The sequence below is a fragment of the Odontomachus brunneus genome, unplaced genomic scaffold (genome assembly GCF_010583005.1).
Source record: "Odontomachus brunneus isolate Ranch 3 - 2012 unplaced genomic scaffold, Obru_v1 Obru_scaffold_085, whole genome shotgun sequence".
NCBI lineage: Eukaryota > Metazoa > Arthropoda > Insecta > Hymenoptera > Formicidae > Odontomachus > Odontomachus brunneus.
This window is the reverse complement of record NW_022639535.1, coordinates 179,518-203,258: the sequence shown is the minus strand read 5'-3', so window position 1 is coordinate 203,258 and position 23,741 is coordinate 179,518. Positions and strand designations below refer to the sequence as shown.

The 23,741-nt window shown below is 44.9% G+C and overlaps 1 protein-coding gene across 11 annotated transcripts in view; it reads right to left on the bottom strand.

Annotated features, from left to right (window-relative positions):
* The window catches only part of LOC116847936 (synaptogenesis protein syg-2-like), a 413,298-nt gene that overhangs the window by 251,815 nt on the left and 137,742 nt on the right, over positions 1-23,741 (bottom strand). For 8 of the 11 annotated variants that reach the window (XM_032823535.1, XM_032823542.1, XM_032823546.1 and 5 more), the window contains one exon: positions 14,639-14,677. The exons of 2 other annotated variants lie outside the window; for them this stretch is intronic. In XM_032823535.1, the coding sequence (XP_032679426.1) occupies positions 14,639-14,677 (39 nt within the window). Of the gene's footprint in view, positions 1-13,408; positions 13,476-14,638; positions 14,678-23,741 lie in introns of all 11 variants that reach the window. One more of the 11 variants, XM_032823547.1, reaches the window with a different exon arrangement.

The window sequence follows — 23,741 nt, the reverse complement described above, 5'->3', positions numbered from 1 at the left end:
TAAAAATTACAGCGCGTCGATGCACGGCAACGTTTCACCGGAGGGTGCGCCGGCGAGCGTTGTAACCTACTTCCCTCCATCATCTTCGCGTTTCTCCCTTTTTCTCATCAACGTGGACGGCGCGCTCGAGCTCGTGCTCGCGTTTCGCGCAAAAATCATAAAATTGATACAGGTATCTCGCTCACTTCCTCTCTCTTCCTCTCCTTCTCCCTCCTTTCCTCGCCCATTCTCTCTCTATCTCTCTCTCTCGGCGAATCCGACTCGCGTGTCCATCATCGTTCCCGCTTGTAACAGCCGCCTCTCCTCCGACGGCACGCGGAATTACAAAAAAAAAAGGAAAATAGGGGAAAAAGGGGTAGAGAGTTCCGATCGCAACGCGGGCCACGATGCGCGCCAGAGCGGCCGGTGTTTTTTCCTGTTGAGCTTTCACATGACAAACACGACGACTCGATGTTAGAAACATGAAAAAAATTTTCGTTGCGCTCGCGAAGGACGGAAGCCTTTATCCTCCCTGATCCCCCATTCTGGCGCTTAATAAGCCGCGACGAATTTGCAAAAATATTCAGTAAAGCGGTTAATTTCATGGGTTTAAGCAGGCAATTTACGACGACATGTTTTTGACACGTTTTCAGGAATCCCGCGACTAAGATTCTCCCCGTGGGATTTGCGCGGTTGCGTGACAACTACATGTCACCCTCCGCACCCCCGCACTTTGCCCCGCTCTCACCCTCGCCCAACGAGGCGTCCGACGCCTTAGTTCTGGTTAACGTGTTACACGTGAATCCTGTCGCGGGCTTGCGGCAATTTACAGCCGGGATCAGTGTCCTTTAACAGACAATCGTCCCCGCGGTCGTTCCCCGTAATCCTCCGTATATCTCGGCAACTCCGCACGCTCATCCCATTGTCGGCCGACGCGCGTAAGACGACGCGCAGACCGCGTTCTAATCAATTCGACACAAAGCGACCACGGGAGCGCTAATCTGCCGCTCGTTTCTGTCGAGAGAGGGAAAACTTCTGGGACAAAGCGCGCGCGAGATCTTCCTTCGTGTCTAAAGAAGCACGTTGCGAAGCGAGTCGTTTGCTCCTCGCTTTATCCGCGTCTCTCCCGTTTATCTAAATTTTAGGCGTGATATCGGGTTGTATGTATGCGAGAGCGCATGTAAATTTATATTAACATTTTTTCTAACTGACCTAAAGGGCGCGGTGAGGAGCGAGACTGTGCACGATGCGCGTCTCGCAATGAACCTCCAGAGCCGTGATTTTCGCTCTTACGAGAAGTAACGCTGTGGGAGCATTTCCCGGGAGATGGAAGATTAGAAAGAGGGTGGTAGTGCGGATATCGCGAGCGCGGCGGATATCGTGACTTACAGAATACAGTGAGAGCTCCGAAAAATGTGGCAAGAGGGAAACCCGACGATCTCGCGACGAACGAAAAAGGACGTTACGTTGACTTGGACTTTTAACAGCTGCGTTAACCTGCACACGCAGCCGAATGCGCCGCGGAAAACGTAACGTAAAAAAGCGACGCTGATCGAATGTCAGTATTCAGCGACAATGGCGGCAGCAGTCGCAGCTGCTGAGATTTCTCGAGTATATACGAGGTCGACCGTAAACCGGAAGAGCTTATTGCGTATTCTCTGAGCAAACTGGATTCGCCGTTGTGCGGCGGCAGCACGACGCGGTTAGGCCGTTGTCGTAAATAAAAAAGTAGCGTCGTCGGAATATAACGAGTTTCAAAACTCCGATAATACGGCGTATTACGGTCGTAGTTTATTAACAGCTTCGACTTCGGGACGCCGCGATCCAGCGCGCATTAATCCCCGATGAACGAGCGACGTTACGACGACGCGATGAGAAAACGATAATTTCAGCGATACTGACGCTATTTTCGATTGAACTTCAGATTATTTTCAGATATAATTCGTAGACGGAGGAAATGATTGTACGAGAAAAGAACTTTATACTACGATAAACGAGAGAGTTAACCATCTTTCGTAGAGAAGCCCCCAAAAAACATATAAGTGTCGCAAGATCGAGAAGAAAAACGAAAATCTGTCCGAGAGGAAAACTCGACTCGCTTTTTCGTCTTAAAAAGAGTCTCACGGTCGTTCGAAAATAACATCGCGCGACGTCTTTCGAGATTACGATGAGCTTAAAGAATCTCAAACGGAATGTTTTAGATGGAGATCCTCGAAATCAGCTTACGTATCAAGAGCTTTTTAATCCAGCATCGAAGGCGGTAGAAAGAGAACAAAGTCTCAGGGAGAGAGAAAGAGAGAGTTAGAACCCAGCTTGGGGCACGGCACGCGTCGGGGCTCGGCGACTTGAAAATCAAAGGTCGGTCACGAAATGCCGCACCACGGAGACGAGTCCCGAAGGGAACGAGCGAGAGGGAATGCGGTCAGATGAGCCCGGTCAGTCGGTCGGTCAGTCCCTTTCGCCCTTTAGCGAGGCACAAACAATGACCGGTTATTTGAGGGTCCTTGAGTCGTGCCGAGAGGCGGTCACCGCCTCTAGCCAATTCACCCTCGCAGGTAGAAGCACGGCCTTCGTCGTCATTCGCCATTGAGAGGAAGCCCGACTTTGGCAGGGACAAGAACGCGTTAACGCTCGAAACCACGGCGCGAAACGCGAGAGAGCACTGAGGGGGAGGGAGAGAGGGTCTCTCTACCCTCCGGCGTACATACCGGTTATACCTTCGCTTGCAGGACCTCTCCTTGCCTCTTATTTCGCGCGCGCGCGCGCGTGTATCTCGGCCGACATTGTGATGGAAATTCTCTCGCCGCGGTATTCACCCGCCAATCATTCGCCCCGAAGAAAACACTTATCGGGCTACCAACCACGTCGGACGAGAAACACGCAGAAGAGGAATCCGCGCGTGAGGGAAATCGCGTCCGAGGAAAATCGACCTGTAAAGCCGCGCAACCGCCGTCCATTGTGCGTCGCGCGCCATCGATACCAGGCCTCAGCGGACTCAATCGCTCGTTGAAGTTTCAGACGACGAGGTGGCAAAATTAACTCGCGAGAACTTCGATCTCAGTCGTCTTAGTCGTGGAGTTTAAAGGAACCGAACGTCGTACTGCGCGCTTCGCGCGGACGACGCGAAAAATATGATTCTGTGAAATGCTACAGCGTAGTACTTACGCTGTATTGGAGGACTATACAGAGAGAGAAAGAGAGCGAAGTGAAATTAAAAGTTAAGCGTAAAAAGCTTCAATAAAGTTTTCCGGAACCGCGCACCGACAGAGGTAAATTGCGTCCGACGAAAATCGGGCGACCGACTTGGCCGAACGAGTATTAATTTATTCGCTTTGAATGCGCGCTTCTCAGATGGCAGGTCGCATGAAATGAATTTGCTGTTGCGTTGCGCGCCCGCTCGCTCGCTCATTCGAACACACCGAGAAATATACGTCGGGCTATTTCGTCGGGAAACGATATTGAACGATAAAAGCTATTTACGAAACGTCGTTGCGTTGCGTGTGCCCGGCGATTCGCGGACAGTTGTACAAGCAGCGGTAAATTTCCTTCCCCGTGCACAAAGTGTCGCCAAGCTTTCCTCCATAAATTCCCCTTTGACTTGCTCCTCCACTATTCGTCATCGCAAATCTCATGACATCGATCCACGGTCTCGATCTCCACGCGGACGAGTCTACACAGCGAGAATCTCGGACGTTCTCATTTCACTGCCACAGTCGCGGGTATTATGTACCCAAGCAGAAAGAACGACTTCTTCCTAGCCAGTAACTAATGAGAAATTCTGATTACTAAGTTAGTTTCTGATCAGTTTCTAATTAATTTTTTACCAGATTCTAACCAGTTTTTTTCTCTACAAAATTCTGTCAAATACTTTCCATTATTCAATTCTACGTAAAATATCTTATTAATCAATATAAAAATAATGTAAAACTCGTGTTTCAGAAAATATAATCTTTTCACATACATTATGGAAGTGATAATAGCTTTATTTTTAATTATTTAATTATTTTTTCTTGCTTAATTTCTGGCTAGTATTTGCCTGGCCAGTTTCTGAACAGTTATTGTCTAACAAACCCTAGCCAGTTTCTGGCAAGTGGCCAGTTTTTCCTGGAATTCTTTTTACTTGGGTAGAGACATGCGCCGGAGGGTAAATGACACCTGTCTGTTTGCTCCGCGTAGAGAAATGATGTCGCTCAATAAGAATGATTCACAAGATAGAGAGAGAAAGAGTTATCGGCGATTTTCGCTCGATCGGCCGCTGGAAGCCGTCTACTGCTACTTTCAACACACCGACCATGAATTCAGAGGTGCCATAAATCTGGGAAGCGCTCTTCACGCCGGGCTCTTCCGCGCTAAACGCGCTCGCTGATCCACGCCGGTCGGCCGACGCGTGCTTTATGGAGCGCGGGGCCGGACGAGGAGCGGTGGCGGCGGAGACGAACGTGAGGCCCCATATTTCCAACGGATGTAGAACGATCGTGAGTCGGTATCGCAAATGAAATCACGTACTCGCCCGTTGAACACGGAAACGTCGCGAACTACCCCGAACGGTCTCTCCCTTTTCCCCGTAGTGTGTGTGTGTGTTCACGAATACGTACTCTACGTCTACACGTTGCGGCACGAAATTGGTGGCACCTGCGCGGCCACACGGAGTGTCCACAGCAGACAGACAGACAGACAGACAGACAGACTGTGACAATTTCGAGTTCGTCGATCCATCGTCGAGGGGATAACTATCCGGCTATATTTTTAATAACTATCTATGGTGGGCGATCGACGTCAACGATGGTCTTAGATAAATCGAGCACGCGCGATGGCACGATCTCGTCTGCAGATAGCCACGTTCGAATCAGCGGAATCAAAGTGGCGTGAGCCAGAAGTGGGACGCGCGCGCAAAGCTACAGCGGGAGTTGGCGTCGCACGGTTCCGCCGCGAGGAACTACTTATAGCGGAGTGAATATTAATGACCGATAATAACGCGAGTGTACAGAGGAGGAATCCAGAAAGAGGCGGCATGGCGCCGCGCCGACGTGCGCGCGATCGATCGGCCGTTTCTTAACGATGAGTTCGCGCGAGGTTACTACTGGGAAATTAAACGCGAGTCGGCGTTCGGCCGACTCGGCCAACTGGTGATTTATGAACTTCTCGGACGCTTGTCGCCGATGCTCCAAAAATCACCAGCTCGGACGCGACAGGATGAGAGAGAGAGAGAGAGGGTGAGGTACAACGAACATGCGACAACGGACGAAGTGACGTCGCAGCCGGCACTGCGAAGCGAGTAGCTACGTTGCTCGGGCTGAAATCAATTGTAATCAACATCGACGTATAAATCAAATCGTCCGTAGGGTAGGTAGCGAGCGGAGAATAGAAACGGTAGGAACCGACAGCGTCGCGCTTCCTTTCGAATGATTTGTCGGCAGTGCGCGCTTTAGGAACCGCTTCACGGCCCCCTCGCGTCCCTCTGCCGCAACCATCATCGTGTAACACAGTGCACGCGGAAAGTAGAAAGTGAGAATCACTTCATCGGAGAATCAGAGAATCACCATGTCATTCATAATTTCGGATAAGTTGTAAGAAAATAATACCGCGCGTGAGATACGCTTATGAGAGCAATAGGGTCTTTCTCAGAGACAAAAGTAGGTGAAAGAGGAACGAACCGAAATGCGAGTGGCGAGACGATTTATCGAAATCCTAGTACCGAGACATTCTTCTGAGATATAGAAGGTAGACGGGGAAAAAAATTTGATTGAATTAACCAAATGTCTGGTGAAGTATGAAAGAACCAGAGGTTCGGCTGAAGTTACCAGAATTCTGCTCAAGTTAATTAAATTTCTGGTTAACTTCAATTTATAACTGTTCAAATTAACCAGAAGTCCTGTGAACTTGAACAGAATTCTGGTAACTTCAACTGGATATGTAGCTCGTTCGTATTTCACTAGAAAACAAGTGAATTCACGCAAACTTATTTTCAGTGTATGTACAAACTATGTATTTCTCATTCAAATATTTATGACTGCAATTCAGTTTTAAATAATCTACTACGGTCAGTAAAATCTCAGCTAAAAAGGTCAGTTAATAACAGCGACTATCCCCGTTACGCGAACGGATATAATACAATATAATAGTACACAAGGTACAGGAAAGCTTTTGTTTCCAGCTTCAGAATTATTTACAGCATCAAACGCAAAAAGTTGGATTTGGTACAATATATAATAAATTTATGTATCACTGATTTTACAGTAAAATCTTATTTCTAATAGTCAAAATTAGAGAGAGAAATAACAGTAAAGTCGGAGTGTTTTCACTGAAAATCAGTTAATCGGTTCGTCTACTGATTCAATGAAAAATATTTTCACTAATTCTCCTTAAGATTGTGCAATTGTCCCAAAAAGTTAACATTCCAGCAACAATACAACGAGAAAATGTATTGAAAACTATTATTACTTCAAGAAAGCTTTATTTTTCGTTATCATTGTCTTGTTATACTGACTATAACTTTTCGAGACAATTGCATGTTTCCAGTATTTCGGGAAAATTATATTTAAGGAAACTGTCTCGCCACCTGGATCTTGGGATTACGACTTCTCGCGAGATTGTACAACTTTCCAGATTTCGCGATTCTCATTTTCCGGGACAATGCACACTCATTGAAAATTAATATTACTTCAGTAGACGTACACTATTAATAACGTGTTCCGCCGAACAATCCGACGTTCTCCCGATAACCATCGTCGGAGAACCAGAGTCTTTACATGGTCGAGCTCAAAGTCGGCGAACGCGAAGTGGTAACACAGAATCGGTCACACGGACACGACGATACAGAATTGGTCAGACGCGGCGATAATCGGACTTGACAATGGTTGGCGGAGATGTATTCTGCCCTTCGAAACAATACCTTCATTCTCTTAACGTCAACTCGAACGATAGTCGACACCGTGTCGCGAGCATACGTGCCGCGCACCGTATCGTACACCGCCGTGCCCGTATCGTACCGTGCGATACGACGACGTGTGTGCGCGATGCGTGCCGCCGTTGCACCTGTCCAAGAAAGCCGGGCCGCCGTTCCGTAACTCGGTAATGCAGTTTTCATCGAGGAAGTTACGAGCGACGCGCAGCGGCAAGTCGCGCCGAGACCGGAGTTTCGGGCGAAATGTCAAGTCCGCGCGACGAGCTCTTCTCCCAGCGTTCTTGCTAGTTTCGCATGCGTTTCCCTCCCTCTTACCCTTCCTTCGCCGATATTTAGAGCGACAACGCGACGAGCGAACCGCGGGCGCAGGTGTCGATCCTTCGACGACGACGACGACGACGACGTCGTTTCTCGCTCGTTGAGCACGAATAAATCCTAGCGCTCTTTTTCTCTCGCTCTAGCCCTCGCCTTCGCGTTCTATGCGCCTTTCGTCCACGGGGAAATGCTTCGTTCGTTCGTTCGCTCGATAGTCTCATCAATAAAGCGCCGAGAAATTACTTTACTGTCCATTCTGAGCGGATGCGATCTTCTTTCGCACGCGGATGAATGAGACCGCTCCGTATACGGAGCAGTCCAATTATCGCCGCGTCTAAACCGTCTTTCAACGCTCTATGTGTGTGTGTATTAATGAACCCGAGTCAAAATTTTGATTCTATATTAATCCTGCAAATTCTCATCGAATTTGAAGAATTAATGAAGAATTTTAAAGAGAAAAATGTTTGGCAGTTGTAACTATAATCATATAAGGAAATAATTACTTTAAATTACAATCAAGAGAGAGAAAATCATTTTTTCTTCAATTTTAATATTATATTAGTGATAGCCTTATATGCATGTTACTACTACTATTTTACTGCAAGAAATATAGTGGGACCAAAAATGAATTAATTTTAGTTACATCAACTACCTTTTTGCTCTTAAGGCAACGTTGTATGAACTAAAGACCTACCTCAAACAGTTGCTTATTATCACATTCTCCATTTCTGTTATTGTATGAAATCCAAATCTCAATCTTTATTATTAAATATCATTAGTGAACGCACAATATTTTATACACACATTTTTGCTTTCACAGTTTTCACATTAGCTCTTTTAAGAGTTTTAAATCTTATCGAGATTTCCAACATTAGAAAAAGAAAAAAAGATGTTGAGTCTTAAAAGCTCAATTCAGAATTAATATTCGAAATATCTCAATATTTCACTTGCTCTTATTCTTAATTTCAGTTAGCAATATATTAATTATATAACGTAATGATGCGTATTAATTGTAACTTATTCAACTATAGATGGAATATGTGAGAGATAAGCAAATTTTATATTATTTAACAAGGATTAATGAGAAAATAAACACATTTCTGTCTTAATAATCTTTTTTTCCTTTTTTTGACGTTGAATCTCGATGGAATTTGAAACTCTTGAAAGAGCTGATGTGAAAGCTCTGAAGGTAAAAATAACGTATTTTGCGTTCAATAATGCTATTTAACAATAGAGATGGAGATTTGGATTTCGTTCAATAGCATGATTGAACAGAAATAAAAACAAAGCTTTAACAGATGTAAATACAGTCAAACTCGTGCGCGCCCCGAGGAGCATTATTATAGACGTAAAAATAAACACAAGAATTTTATTAAATTCTAAGATCGATATTCATGGTTGGTATTTTAATGAGTTACGTTATATCTGTGATTTTTTCATTTCATAATTAATTACAATTTCGAATTTATGGATCATTATCCAGATGTTTGAAACGTTATTTCTGGTGTAAAATAATGTAATAAGTATAAATGTAATAATATATATGGTTTAACGAATAATGAAATAAATAAAGCTGTAATTATATTTGTTATATTATTAACTACGAATGTTGGTCTAATTTTCAATTTGGATCTTTTCTATATCCCGACAAGCTCGTCAAAAATTCGTTAAAAATAGAAATCTATACAATAAATGACTTATACAATAAATAACACACCTTGAAAATATATGACATGTCGTTGCTCGCACCCCTGCGTTCTCTCCGTTCTGGCTTCTCCAACATCCTGACTACTCCCGTCGTGACACTGGCACTGACACTCTCGGAGATGCAATTCGATCGAAAAGACGTGTTAACCCTACAGTCGTCACATGGGATCTTTAAGAGAATATTATACCAAAAATAGTATTTTCTTATATTTTACATGAACCCAAAAACCTAATTAAACAAAGAAAATATTTAAGAAAATATTTATTCTCAACATAAAAGATATAAAATAATTTTTTAATTTGAGGTCTCTCAAGATCCCATGCGCCGACTCGTGTTCGAAAAGTAGCGCGACGACTGTAGAGTTAAGTACGTTAAAGTGCGCCACGCGCGAAGACGCGTCCGTCCGCGTTGAAGATCGCGACTGTTTTGATAGTGTTATAGCTCGGCGTTCAGTGACTAATGACGACGGTCGGTGACTAAGAAGGGAGAGGGGGAATCAACCGCCGTTATCGCGCGCGACGCTGAGTTTACTTTTTTTGCCGATTGTTTTGATACTTTTTCTTTCGCGTACACTTCGCGTTCATACACTCTTTCATGACCAATCGTTATGTCTTACACAGAATCACGTTACTTCTCACACAAAATATTTTGTCGACTCTTGGCGATATCTCGCGTTAAATATTTAATCTAACTCTTGGCGATATCTCGCGTTAATTAACACCTGTTTTTTTTCAATCAAATAGCATCTGTACGAGTATGTCACGGATTAATATCCTATGCGCTATGATGCGCTATGCAGGTGTTTTAGACAGTCAAAACTGATGATGCAAGATGTCGGGACGCAGACGACGGTACATGATATATTTCCAAATGTATCAAAAACTCTTTTCTTACTGTTTAAAATACGTACATTCTCACAATGCGCTACATAAAATATAAAAATAATAGAAATTATGAAGAAATAAAATTTGTCTTTTATTCTATTAATCAAATTCGTACCATTAATATTTATTAAATTGCTTGTCGCGCGTGCATATATAAATCCTATCTGTCGTTAAAATCTGTAGTACATTGCGCTGAGATGCTGAATAAAAATACACAAAAAAGAATATTCAGATAATTAAATAACTCGGAAGCAAGTCTATTTTAAAGACATCTACATGAAGAAAATGACACTAAATAATCATTTATTGCGTCAAAATAAAATAATATGGCCTAATGCTCGGAATTACTTGCAGTTTTGAGAAGTTTTTCGACACGGAAAAAAATAATTTGCTGCAGCAGCAAACTAATTTGCTACATATAGACAGTTAAATATAATTCGCTGTGTTAGCTACTTTTTCCTTGCTGCAGGAACCTATTCTCTTGCTATGATAACAAGAAAGTCTGCTTCTACAACAAGAAAATTTGTAGCAAATTTGCTACAAATCGACAACTAATTTGCTGCTTTAGCTACTTTTTTTGTAGAAGATTTTCTTGTTATCATAGCAAGGAAATTGGCTTCTGCAGCAAAGAAAAAGTGCCTAATACAGCAAATTAAGTTTAGTTGTCCATATGTAGCAGATCTTTTTTTTCCGTGGAGATTTTATCTTACTTTCTTCCCTTTATTATATTATTGTGATGCAGTTTATTTATGCTCGTAGAAAATATTCCGCTTGGGATATTTTGATAACGCGTGATGGTTCAGTGATGATTTCGGGGGTTGATTTGGGATATTTCTTCCGAAATAGTCTTATAGTCGGCTTAAATAATTTTGAGCGGGAGCGAGGTATTGACGATCGGCACGTTGCCGTGCATTATCGGTAATATCGTGTACGCAGCACAAAAAGCGCGTATTCTCGCGTAATACGGTTAAATACCGTGAAATCGCGTACAGAACTATAACGGCATTCATTATCCCGAAGAAATCTGATTATAATATCCGCTTCAATTAGACCAAACGTACGATTTAATTAACAAATAAATTAATAGAAAAGCGAGGGGGCGCGAAGATAATTTGGCAAAATTAACCGAAAAGTAGAAGCACGATCACGCGCAAATTACAACGCAATTACATTATGCAATAAGATAAAATCGTACACGTTAATTATATTTATTCGGGGTATTCTATTCTTGTTTGAGTGCACTTCTAATTTCACATATGTGTGATTATAATATTTCATGTCAATTTACCGTCAACGTTTCCATCAATGCCAAAACAGCCGCGGCGACGGTGACAATGATAATGACGAGGTGACGCCGGAGCTAATGACAATTACACGTTCACTCGATTATATAAAAGACCATGGCCGCATTAGCCGCGCCACGGTGACAGAAAGTTCCGCCGCTACATTTATCGCTCGCGAAACTAATCCGCGCATTCATATCCGTCTCATAGTTGGAGTATCGTCAAGATCCCGGGAGCGTATTTTAAGTACCAGAATAATCCGCCTCCTCGATGTCTGCCATCCTTCCTCTCTCTCTCATTCTCTCTCGCTCACTCTCTCTCTCTCCCTCTCTCTCTCTCTCTCTCTCTCCCAACCTTTATCCGCCCTTCCATCTTTGCGGTCGTACGTCTTACCTCGTAAAACCGAGGCGGCTTATAAGCGTAAGCGGAGGTAATCCAAGGCGGCCGCCCATAATTTAATGACGTTTAATATGCAGCCGCGAACCGACGGACTATTATTCTGACCTTTGCAGAGCGGGGCGCGGCGCGGGCGCGCGGTTATCTCAGACCGGCGCCGAATCAGGTCGCGGCATTATTATAGAAGCGAAACGAATATCCGTCCGCGGTTATTATACAAAATTTTAAATCACGAGAAAGTTTCCCGCGACGTTCCGCTGGAACGAGCGGAAAAGCGTTCGAGCGCGCAAGCGAGCGCCTGATAAAATATTCCGTGTTACGAAAATTCTCACTGTCATTTCCACGTGCGAACTGTATCTCTCTCTCTCTCTCTCTTTCTCCCTCTCTCTGAGCACGCGCATATGAGCGTGCGAAATCAAATTTATCGCGCCGATTCGCAACAGAGAGATACACGTTACCGGAATTAAATCCAGATTCAGATTCGCGAAGCGAGCTCAAAGACTCGACGATTCCCTTCTGCATAGAAATTTCTGAAGATTTTTACAGTATAAACCGAGATCAGAATGCCCTAATTTGTTCCAAATCGGTTGTCCCACTACAATATCAGCTGGGAACCTCATTCTTGTTTCAGACATGGTTTCTCTATCAAAATAGAATCGAAACGGAAATATTATGGAAACTCGCACTTTTTTATGTCGGTAATGTACTTTTATGATATCAAACAAGATATCCCATTTTCATATCAACTTTTGTATTCATTAGAATGAAAAAATAAAATAATTTTAAAATAATAAGAGCATTTTACTATATGAAACTACTAATGAAACTTTTTGGAAAGTCAACAATTTTATTCAACTCTACTGTAAAATGAAGACTAAATATTCATACAACTTTGTTTTTCCATTTAAAATAGCATGTTTGAAATGTTACTCTTCTATCCAGAACTCATAATTATTTTAGGAAATTGGGTTGGATCCTAATTAGGTCCCAAGACATTTTCATGCGGGTCTTTACGCGAGGAAATCGCAAACAAGGAAAATGCATTGTGATGCAACGCTGGCGTTAAAAACTGACTATGTCAACCTGCCGTCTCTCCTCGAGAGAGTAAATTCGCGAATATTTTTCCCAAACTAGAGAAAAATATCTCTTTTTCTGTCTCTCCTCAAGTGCGAGCGCGAAATACTATATTCAAGGATCGCCGAAGACACTCTCGTCGAGCAAGCGTCGTCATCAACGGCGCCATCGACGGATGTCGCTGATCCTTCGCACGCGAGATTTGCCACGAAGGAAGACGAGAAAGGCGGGACAAGACTCCATACTCTCGAAACGTCGTCGTTGTCGCCGTCGTCCCGGCAAAAACGCCGTCGTTGTTGACGCCTCGACGACTTCTTGCGCCACCCTCGCGCGTCTCGGGGGTGATTTTAAGATCGCGGCACCGCTTCCTTCCCCGGCCCTATCGTTCGCGTCATTAATCCGTTTTACCCGCCAACGGCAGGGATGATATCGCGCGCTACGTCAACGCCGCTCGTCGATTAAGTCGATTATTACGACGGCGAATCGCAATCGAAAGAGCGACGGTGGCGGGTGTGCTCGAGTGCTCGGGGACAGAGGCGCAAATTTGCAGCGTACTTTAATAATGATTTGTCGCGCATCGCTTCAAATGGCGTCTCTGAAAAATGTTCTCTCCGAAAGAGAGATAGCGATCGAAAGCTGCTCGTCATTTATCGTGCTCGATAAACGAGCCGCATTCGCCTTCGTCGTCGCGCATCCCCGCGATCATCGATTTCCGCGCTATCGGTTGTTCCTCGACGACTACAATGGTACAAGTTGTGAGAAGAAAAACTAGAAAAGAATAGCGGAGTCCGCCATCGCTACGCTCGCGAGCGTGTAACACGAAGAAAGAAATGAAAGGATTTTCTAATATAGTCGCGTATCTTACCGCAAATGGCGTACCGGCGACGGAGATCCCTCTTGACCGAGCGTCTTTTTCTAGCTCATTCGATCACCTGATGAATAAAATATTAGTTCTCATGCATTATAATAAAAATGTTTAGCGGCGAGCTCGTTAGTCGCGTTTTTTCGAGTATCCAGAGCCTAGATACTGATGTGTTATATATATATATATATATATATATATATATATATATATATATATATATATATATACATACATATATATGTAATATATACATATTTATATATGTGTATATACATATATATATATGCAATGGTTTTCGATCATGGAATGATTCAAAGCAGCATACGGACAAGTGTATATATTATATCTCTGGTAATTGTGCAGTCGTTTTCGAGAGACATTAAAACTAAATATCCAAGTCGGCTATCTAATGTTCATCATTACAGCTAAGATATCGAGTCCAGTATAAATGAACGATCAAACAGACGGGATTGCGGGTCATCCCTACGCACGACACGAACACGCACATACAACAAAAGGGGGTGGTTAGTTGTGGTGGTAGTGTTGTGGGTGATTGGGTGGATGGTCGGGCGGGTCAGATGCGCGCATTGACGGTCAGGCACGCACAGAGATAAGGAGATGTAGTAATATCACATATCTAAACATCGATCAACTAAAGCTAAGAGATACGAAGACCTGCGAGACAAAACAAGAGAACAAGTCTGGTGTCAATCGAGTATAATATAATATATATAATCGGAGTTTTGGTGAGTCACACACTGCTGATATGAAAATCAATCGGTAATATAATCGGATATAGACATATCCATATATATGCGTATACATACATCTTGATACGTGTGAGTCTAAGTACACATATGCAAGGATCGAGTCTGCATGTTACGTATGTATAGATATATATGCTACGGTTAATAACGATCAAAAGGTGGTGATTGGTGTTAGCATGGTCGAGCGACGATCGAGGCATCAAGAGAGAATAAAGGGAAGGTAGATAGTGAAAGAGACAGAGAGATATATAGATATATATATATATAGAGAGAGAGAGAGAGAGAGAGATAGAAGTAGTAAGAGAATTACAGGGGAAAGAGAGAGAGAGACAGACGAGTATTATATGTATGTAAAAGCGAAGATCTATTACGCGTGAAGAAGAAAGTAAAAGGAGAGGACTAGGGCTTTAGAGAAAAAAATCTACTGACTAATCCTAATTGCAAACCAAACAAACGAACCAACCTCCTCGGTAAGGCCTAGCCGAAAATGTTCGCGGGACCCCTGTAACAAAAACATATATAAATCATAAGAAATCAGAAGAACAAAAAGAAACAACTACTTGACTTTTAATGAGTGACAGTCGTATGTTACAGTATTACACGAGAGCGAGAGAGACGAGGAGAATAATGTCGACTTCCGACGGGTGTCAAACGCTCACGTCGTCGCGGATCGTCCTGGCTCCGGGCGATCGTACACGATCGGAACCACCGTTTAACACTCTTTCTCTCTCTCTCCCTCTCCTGAACGACGATGGCTCCTCTTTCTTCGCGCGTCGCGTCGAATCTAAAACAGGGAGCAGAGTCCCGCCGCGATTCGAGACCTTTGATTCTCTACACGACGACAGATCGATGCCCGTGGAGAGATTCTACGGGGCGAGAGAAATCACCGAAGCTATGTGGTCGCGATAGCATCAGAAGCCTTCTCTCGGCGCAGCTTCGAGTGGTGAAGTCACGTCGTGAAGTCGCCCGGCCACCACACAAGCATCGATATTCACTCGGGAGTGCAAGTCGCGATTTTGCCCGAGAAAGTCGATTGAATTCAAAAATAAAGATATCCCCTTTTGTTTGACACCTACCCTATGCAGTGGGCTCATTTTTTTTTCACAGCCGCTGTCAGGGGGTGCGATCAGGAGCGCGATCGGGGGTGCACTGTGGTGGGCGGTGAGCGCGAAATAAAGTTTGCACCGCAAACCCGCTTTTCGCCCCGCGATTAGCCGCTATCGAAAGCGCGGTCGGTCGGTCGGCCGGCCGACGCCAAACTGGACTGTTTAAACCAACCCCTGAATCGAAAGCGCACGACGCAGCGCGACCCACGGCGAGTCGAAAACCGCCGACAAAATTGCACGAAACAAATGCAAGTTACATCTTGCGGAAGAGCGACGCATCATTAAACGCTTGATCGTGGCAATAAATACGCAGAACTCCCGCAGCTATTTCGACACGCTATAATCCGCCAGCGGAACACAGGCAAAGATCCACGAAACGCGGAAATTTCTTCCATTCCTAATTCTAACAAATCTGACAGAGAATCCGATACTACTTTTGACGCTTGTTGTTTGCGAGACGAGACGATGACGGAGAATAGTTAATTGAGCGCGAAACCTCGCGGTGGAATCGCAAGAAAGCAACGAGAATATCGTCCGGGTAATATTCCAGCGGATGTTGAATCCCCGATGATCTCTCTCCGTCTCGCGCCGATTCGCGGGCGGGCGTGTGTGGGTGGGATAAATGCGCGCCGCTCTAATTATTCTCTGGCGCGTTCACAAAAATGTAGTAAACGCGTGATATACTACGCTCAACGCTCACATACGGTCGCGCGTGCGCGCGTGAACGCGAAATATCGCATAATAAATCGTGTCTTTTATTTCCGAACATCCGGAAGCTTTATTTCTCCTACTGACGCACGCGTGAAATAATCATCGCGCACTCTCTATCAAAGATTAATGCGCACGCGACGGCGCCACCAGCACACGCGCGCGCGTTTACATGAAATCGAAAGGACGAAGAAGAAAGAGAGGAGAAGGATGTATCTCTCGCGCGGAGAGAGCTGCCAGTGCTTCGCGCCACGTATCGCCGTTTGGAAGACAAAATTGAGTTTCATTAACGCATACATATGTACAGCGTGTCCGACAACTCGTTACGCAGCCGCAGTGTGCAGGTAGAACAAACTGAACACAAAATTCTCCTATTATTTCGCAAACTGCCGCGTAAAATTCTAAAACATCAACAAACAAGTTAATTAATGACCACGCGCGATATACGATGGTGAATGAGCTGTAACGACGACGTCTGCCATCGTGTGCTTACACATCAGGACAAAACGAACGAAAGAGTCCTCTACCACTTTGCAAATAACCATGTAGATTTTTAGTTCTTAATTAAAGAAGACTGGTGCATGATCGTCAGCGATAATGCATCATATTTCTGCATACAGTCGCCATAACAGCTCGTCTATCTACATCGCGCGTGATCATTCACTAATCTTCCTTGATTAATAACTTTTTACGTGGTTGTTTGCGAGACACGGTAAAGAAATTTTGTGTTCAATTTGATAAGCTCTACTGTACACCGCGCTTGCATAACGAATTGTCAGGTACTTTGTATACATATACATACGCGTAGGATTTTTCCGCGATGTAATCCACGTGGCGCGCGACGGCGATACAACAAGTTTCTAATATATAGGCAGCCGCGATAAGAGACTCCGATAACGGCGGAAGAGCATGGGCAAAGGGAGGGGGAAGCGTGGGGGCGGCAGAGTACCTTTTACCGTTTCTGTATTATTCGCATTCATTACATTGCGGAACGCGTTCGCGGAAGATTAAGTTTCTCCATCCGTTCGCCGCTGCGCTTTGTTCCACTCGGCATTACGGTAGTTCATACAGAGGAGCGTATTACTATCGCTCCGCCAGCGCCACGTGGTACGGTAACTTATACAAGGGAAAGTCGATGGATAATGCCCGCGCCATTGTAAGTGGTACAATCGAGATAACGGCGCGACGGGAAGGACGGGCAGAGCTTTTTGTCGAAAAATTGAACCCTGCGGGCGCCCGCGCTGGAATAAACAATTTTCGGTAATCATTACTCGGAATTGTCATCTCTCTCCAGGGAGGGTATCTCCGTGGAGGAGAAACAGAAGAGAAAGAAAGGCCCACGACGATGATGTTCGCGTTTACGACGTGTCGGACAGAGAGTTAGAAAGATTTGCTTCTCGTACAAAGAAGAAAACGCACGCGACAAACGGCGAAAAGATCAATTTGCACAGAAATTTTCCAAGATTTTCTCAGATACATATCATACAGATCATAGATCATCAGATCATAGATTTCAATAAAATAGAATTTAATGCCGTAATTAATGCGATTAAAACGTCCTAAATTTGCTCTAAAATTGATCATTCCACTAGGATATCAATTGGGAACTCCATTTATGCTCCAAACATAAGTTCTTTGTCTGGAATTGAAACAGAAATGTAACATTTTTTCAGTCAATAACGTCAGCATAATTTTATAGAATTAATCAAAACAAAACAATTTCATTTTTATATCAACTACTACATTCGATGGAACAAAAAATAAAAAAAAATATATATTTTTTTACACTCTGAATACTCTACTAAAAATATCTGAAAATTCAATATACGTTTTGCCCAACTCTAATGTAAAATGGAAACTAGGTAGAATAATGGGAAAACCTTCGATTCCCCTCTTAGAATCGCGTGTTTGAAATTTAACACTTCCGAACAGAAACCAATACTATTTTGGGTGGATTTTTAAATCGAACTCGATGAATTAGATACCAAGAAATTTTCTATGCCCTCGAAAGCTCTTGGAAATCAGAACGACGGAGAGAAATGACCGCGACGGCGAGAATGTCCGCGATTTTGAAAACGTTAACGTTAGCTTCCGGCGTGACCTTGTTGCTGTCGCCGTCGCTGCTGCAACAAGCTGGTTATACGACATGATGAATAGGGAAAAATTGCCGTGCAGGATCTCTCGTTGAGCGGCCGCGCGCGCGTATCTCGCCGGGAATAAATCAGACGCGGTGAGATTCGAGGCGCCGGAGATACGATAAATACGTGTGCACAGCTGGTTACGAGTGCGCGAACGATCGATCGGTACGTCTTCTTACACCGGTACAAAAGCGCTGCGCGCGAAAACGTTGAACGTGGGGAACGGCTGTGGTGCGTGCACAATGTCTTGAACACCAAGTCTCTTACCTGCGTTTTAAAAGGGACATCGGCACGAGCAGCAGCCTCTCCGATGTATGTTTTTCGTTATGGCGAATCTTTTACTCGACGACTGTGTTTCCTCAAATAAAAATCTACAGAAGACTATATATATATATATATATATATATATATATATATATATATATTGTTATTAACGCGTCGAAACGAATAAGGGAGACGAACGGAGTCCGAGGAGGACCACCCCGTCCATCTCTCGCTCCGTTTGCAAGATCTACACGACAATCCCCGGTGACGACAAGAGAGAGAAACACGATACCGCCGAGAATCTCGTCGTCGAGAATCTTGCCGGGCAAGTTACTCGCCGTGGATATCCGCAGCGCGAGGAGAGAACCCGGTTTAAGGGTCGTCCTTGTCGTACTCGTGTTCGCGCGCGCGCAAGCGGCGACATAATCTCGGGAATCCGACGGGAGTAAGTGCGGCGACGATGGGGTCGATGGGCAGAAGTTGGTGTTAACGGAGGTGCACTGAAGGTTGTTCTAAATGTACGGCGTTCCCCCGTGTCCGCGGTGTGTGTCGTACATATGTAGTCCGCTGCGTGTACGTGAAGAGACACAGGCGTGACCGGCCGAAAGTCTCATAACACTTGGAAACAGGTGGCGTACTCTCATCTTATTGCCTCGACTAGTTCGCGCCAGAGGCAGAGAAAGAAAGTGAGAGGAGAGGGCGGAGGGGGAGACAGAGAGAGAAATCAGAAGAAACAGACGGTACATGTGTATGTGTGTATTTGTGTGGCTGAGAGAGAAAGAGCGAAAGGGAATGAGAGAGGGTGGATAAAGAAAGAGAGAGAGAGAGAAAAGTCGATACATGTAAAAGTAAAAAAAAAGGCGAAAACATGTGAGACGGAAAGGCGTGCACGAGCGCGACGAGCTGACGGCACAGCGGACAAACGAGGAAAAAGCCAATTCGATGTTAACCGAGTGAAACTACGCGGGCAAAGGGAAGTTGGGATGCGCATAATAGACATTTGACTTTGATCACTCCGAATCTCTCTCTTTCTCCTTCTGCCCTCTTCTCTCCCTCTCTCTCTCTCTCTGTCTCTCTTTCTCTGGCTTCCTCTATCGCTCCTAAGCTTTAAACTAGAACGTTAATCTCGCGGTAGCCAAAGAAATTCCTACTGGAAGCTTAATTAGAGTAACATACCTAACAATCGGAATGTGATTAACCGTTGTAACTTCGTACAAACGTTACCGAAAAGTAATTTTAAATCACGAAACGTTCACGCGTCGATATGTGTGTATATATGTACACTCATACATGCCAGAAGCGCTCGTGTTTGATCTGCGACAAAATGTAACTTTGTGCAGGGCTGTATGCATATAAACGACGAAAGAGAGAGATAGAGATAGAGAGAGAAAGAGAGAGAGAAAGAGAGAGAGTCTCGTCGCTCAAGTGTCAATCACGTGAAAAGGGAGTATCAGGCAAATTCGAGTTCTCGTGTATACATGATGTGTACGTATGTGTGTCTATGTTTGTAACAACTACTCGTTCGCCAATATATCAGAGAGTCAAAAACGAAAGGAAGAAATCATGTATATGCAATAATAATTACCGTCAAAGACCTCGATTGGCCTATACGATCATCGCTCGCCACTCTTGGCCGCCCGTTAACGAGGCTTTGCCAAGGCGTTGCACCGTGCACGAGGGATAACATAAGAAATCAAAGTCAAGACCAACAGACACACACATCAACTATCACTAAACGCTCAAGCTATAGTTGCATTCTGTTTGTGTTGCAGCGAGCACATGCCGGCGCGTAAGCAGACAAGTTGAGCGTGTCTTTCTCATCGCTTAATTCAAGTGGAACTATACCGATACTGATCGGACACTGAACGAATGCGCTGGTGAATCTAAGGTGAGGTGTAAAGCGAGCCTTTTCGCACAAACCAGTTTCAGTCGCGTTGTCATCGTGTGAGAAAATTCTCATCTGTATATCCATGTACTTTCAACGCATTCCGCGCGCAAACACGTCGATATCATTACTGATAAGTGGTTCGTACGAAAAGAATATATACGATTGGTCGTAACCGCGTTCCATTCCAACGATAGCGACCAACCAAATCGAATCTCTCTTCGCGTGCGTGTTCCCCGCAATCTCCTTTTCCTCCCATTTGCTAACGGAACAGACTTCTAAAGGCCAAACGTACAAAATGTAATACGATAAATCGCTAAAATCGCTCGTGAAATATGATATTGATCTGAATATAAAATACCGAAAAAGAGAATAGCAAAAAGAGCCTCAACAGAGAGAGTACGCGCGCAACAATGTGTAAATCAGCGCGAATTATCGATAGAAATCGTAGCGGACAAATCTCAAGTGCGCAGATAAAGGGAGAAAAAAAGAGAAAACAGGCAAACGGAAGTCTATCCCGTCGCTCCAGCTGAAGCGGCATCATCTCCCTGCGCGATTTCACTCTTCGCAAGCACGCGAAAGTACATCTAGAGCAGGGTATGCATCGGAATCGAAAGAAACAGAAAGTGGAGATGCAGACAGGCAGGCAGGCAGGCGATCGTTCATGTCTTCGGTTTCGTCACCGTACAAAAGCTGCGGGCCCGGAGGTGGAAGAGGGATTCAACAACATGCGGGATCACAGAGAAGAGCGAAGAAGAGAGAAAGAGAGCGAGCGAAAGGGGAAGAGAAAAATACAATAAACGACGAGGACGTAATGCATCAAAAGTAAGTCGCTGGTCGCGTTACTTCTTTGTGAGGAAAAATGACACACAGAAAGACAGAGATACATACATACATAGACACACACACCCAACAGACGGACAGACAGACAAACAGACAGACAGATAGACAGGCAGGCGTACATGCATGCATAGACAGACACATACGCATATACACACATAAACCACTGGTACCGCCAGCTGGCACCGCATGCACAAACGCATTTATACGAAAGTACATATGCTTCTACCACCACCGGGAGAAGGAAGCGTTCGTTGCAGCGCATCGGGTACGTCGAGTGCTATGAAACGTGGTCGGTCAGACGGACGGACGGTGTCCCAGCCTGGAGTGTGCGACACCTGCTTCTCCTTTCTGGAACGCCGCGTCGGAGAGGCGATTTCCTTTTCTCCCGCCTTGGGCCGTGAGTTTCCCTGCTCGTCTCAATTCGATTCGACTGCACCTCCTCGTCGAACCACATCGCCGACAGCGATAAACCTCCTCGCGGAGAGGAGACACCCGCGCACATGTGTTCGCGGCGCACGTGATTCGATTAAAACGACCGTGGGCTTATAATTCGATCGTCACCACCGCCCCCACCCTGCCATTCACCGAAAATGTTTCCCGCCGTTTCGAAAGTGGGGTCGTCTCCGGAGAGGCTGGGCGCTGGATCGATCGGCGTGTCGATACCGCAAGGATGTTGTCGGCTCGCGGCAAGTTCGATAATTTCCAACCTTTTGCGCCCCGGCTATACTTGGGCGCAAGTTTGATTAATGATACCGTCGTCGCGCGGGCAAACTCACTTCGCGTCTCACTTTTCTCGTGCGTTACTTCCTATCCGCCGTCTACGTGTACACGGCGTTATTAGAGAGCCGCCGCGCGCATTATCGAGGCGCGAAAGGGTCTCGTTTATACGTGGCGCGCGCTAAAAAGCCGGCGAGCCGCGAAGCGAAGCGAACGAGCGGCGTATTCACGCGGCGAAAATTCGCGTCCCGCCACATCGTCGATCGAAACTCGATAACTATCTCATTACGCACTTCCGATCGTTAATTATTTACTCGATTAATTAATATTCCTCTTCCAATTAGCTAAATTGAGTGTACTCGATCTGTGCACACACTGAGTTTTTTCTTCGATTGTTCTTCGCGTGTTCAATTTATTTGCGAAACGCAGTGAGCGAGGGAGAGAAAGGGGGAGAAGAGAGAAGGGCAGGGAGAAGTCAGTTCGCGATTTATCAAGGAGACGCAGGGAGCGTGGCGAAATGCGATTGAACTCGATTGCGCATTAAATTTCTTTCCGCAAAATAATCGTGTAAACGTATTTCACGCAAGACCACGCAATCAATCAGCGGACGGTTCTGCAAACAGAACTTAATTAATTGCCTTTCACTTCGCCCTGTTGTATCAATACCCGCTGACGAACAGATTTATTCCGGAAGAGAAATCAATGATTATGCACGTGATATATTAAGAGAAATTTCATTAGTCCGCCGCCAAATTACGGCCGATAAAGGCAAATTTTCGCCGAACCGTGTGCTAATTACGCTGTTAATTAGTTAACCTTGAGTCGTGCGTACGAGAGAATTCGCGCGTTAGTTCCCCACGACGTATGCCTATGATGAAAATGCACATTTAGTCCTCTCCTCGCCCTCGCATTTTCCCTCATGAGACACTCCGATGAGTTATGATTTTGTGAATGGCCGAGCACGCAACGTCAAGCAAAAGAAGGTAGTATGAAAAAAGAAAACATACACGTATAAATAAAAATCTGCATCGCATATCCCGGACACACCCTCATCGGATGGTCACGCGACGTCCTCGCAATTAACTCGCTGTATGAAATGAAACAGGTTCACGCCGCACGGTCGTCAACCGCTACGACCACTGCAATTTTCCCGCAATCCGTTGCCTTTTTTCTCTATCTCTCCCTCTCTCCTCCCTCGATCTTCAAGTGAATGGCCGTCGCGAGACGTCGAACTCGTATCTCCGGTCGCGACTAACCCGAGGCATCCGGTCGCCAACTCCGGCGATGGCACGCCGCCAACTATAACAATAATCAGCGGAGACGGTGGCAGCGGTGGCTACAGTTAATTTCACGATCGGCCAAGTGGTTACCCGAATTCTTCCTCAAACACTTCACGGGTCCGTCAGTTAACCTCGAGAGGATGTATCTTGCGAAAAAAAAACCGCGTCTTTGCGCATTCCAATTTTCGGGGAGGTTCGATTAAGGGGGGAAATCCAATTAGAACTTTCAAAAAATCGAATTTTTTTTTTTTGCATAAAATGTTTATTTAACATTGTAAGAATATGTTCCCAACGTTTTAAATCGAAATTCGCAGCCGTTCGGAAGTTATGGCCTCCGAGCGCAACAAATCTCTTGAGCAGCGTCGAGGCTCTAATAGCACGCAGCAGGTATACTCACCCGGAGCGGGGATTTTACCTTTCAGGGCTGCGATCCAAAACGTATAGAGATGTAATTATAGTTTTACTGTAGGTTTTGGAACGCACCCCTGGTAGATGGCTTTTATTTCTATTGTTACGTTTAGTCGAAACCGTTGGGTCCGTTGGCGCTGGCATCGAGCAGAACCGGTTTTCAGTTTAGCTCCGAAGTTCGGCCTGTACAAAACGACAGTGCAAATTCGAAATGTCC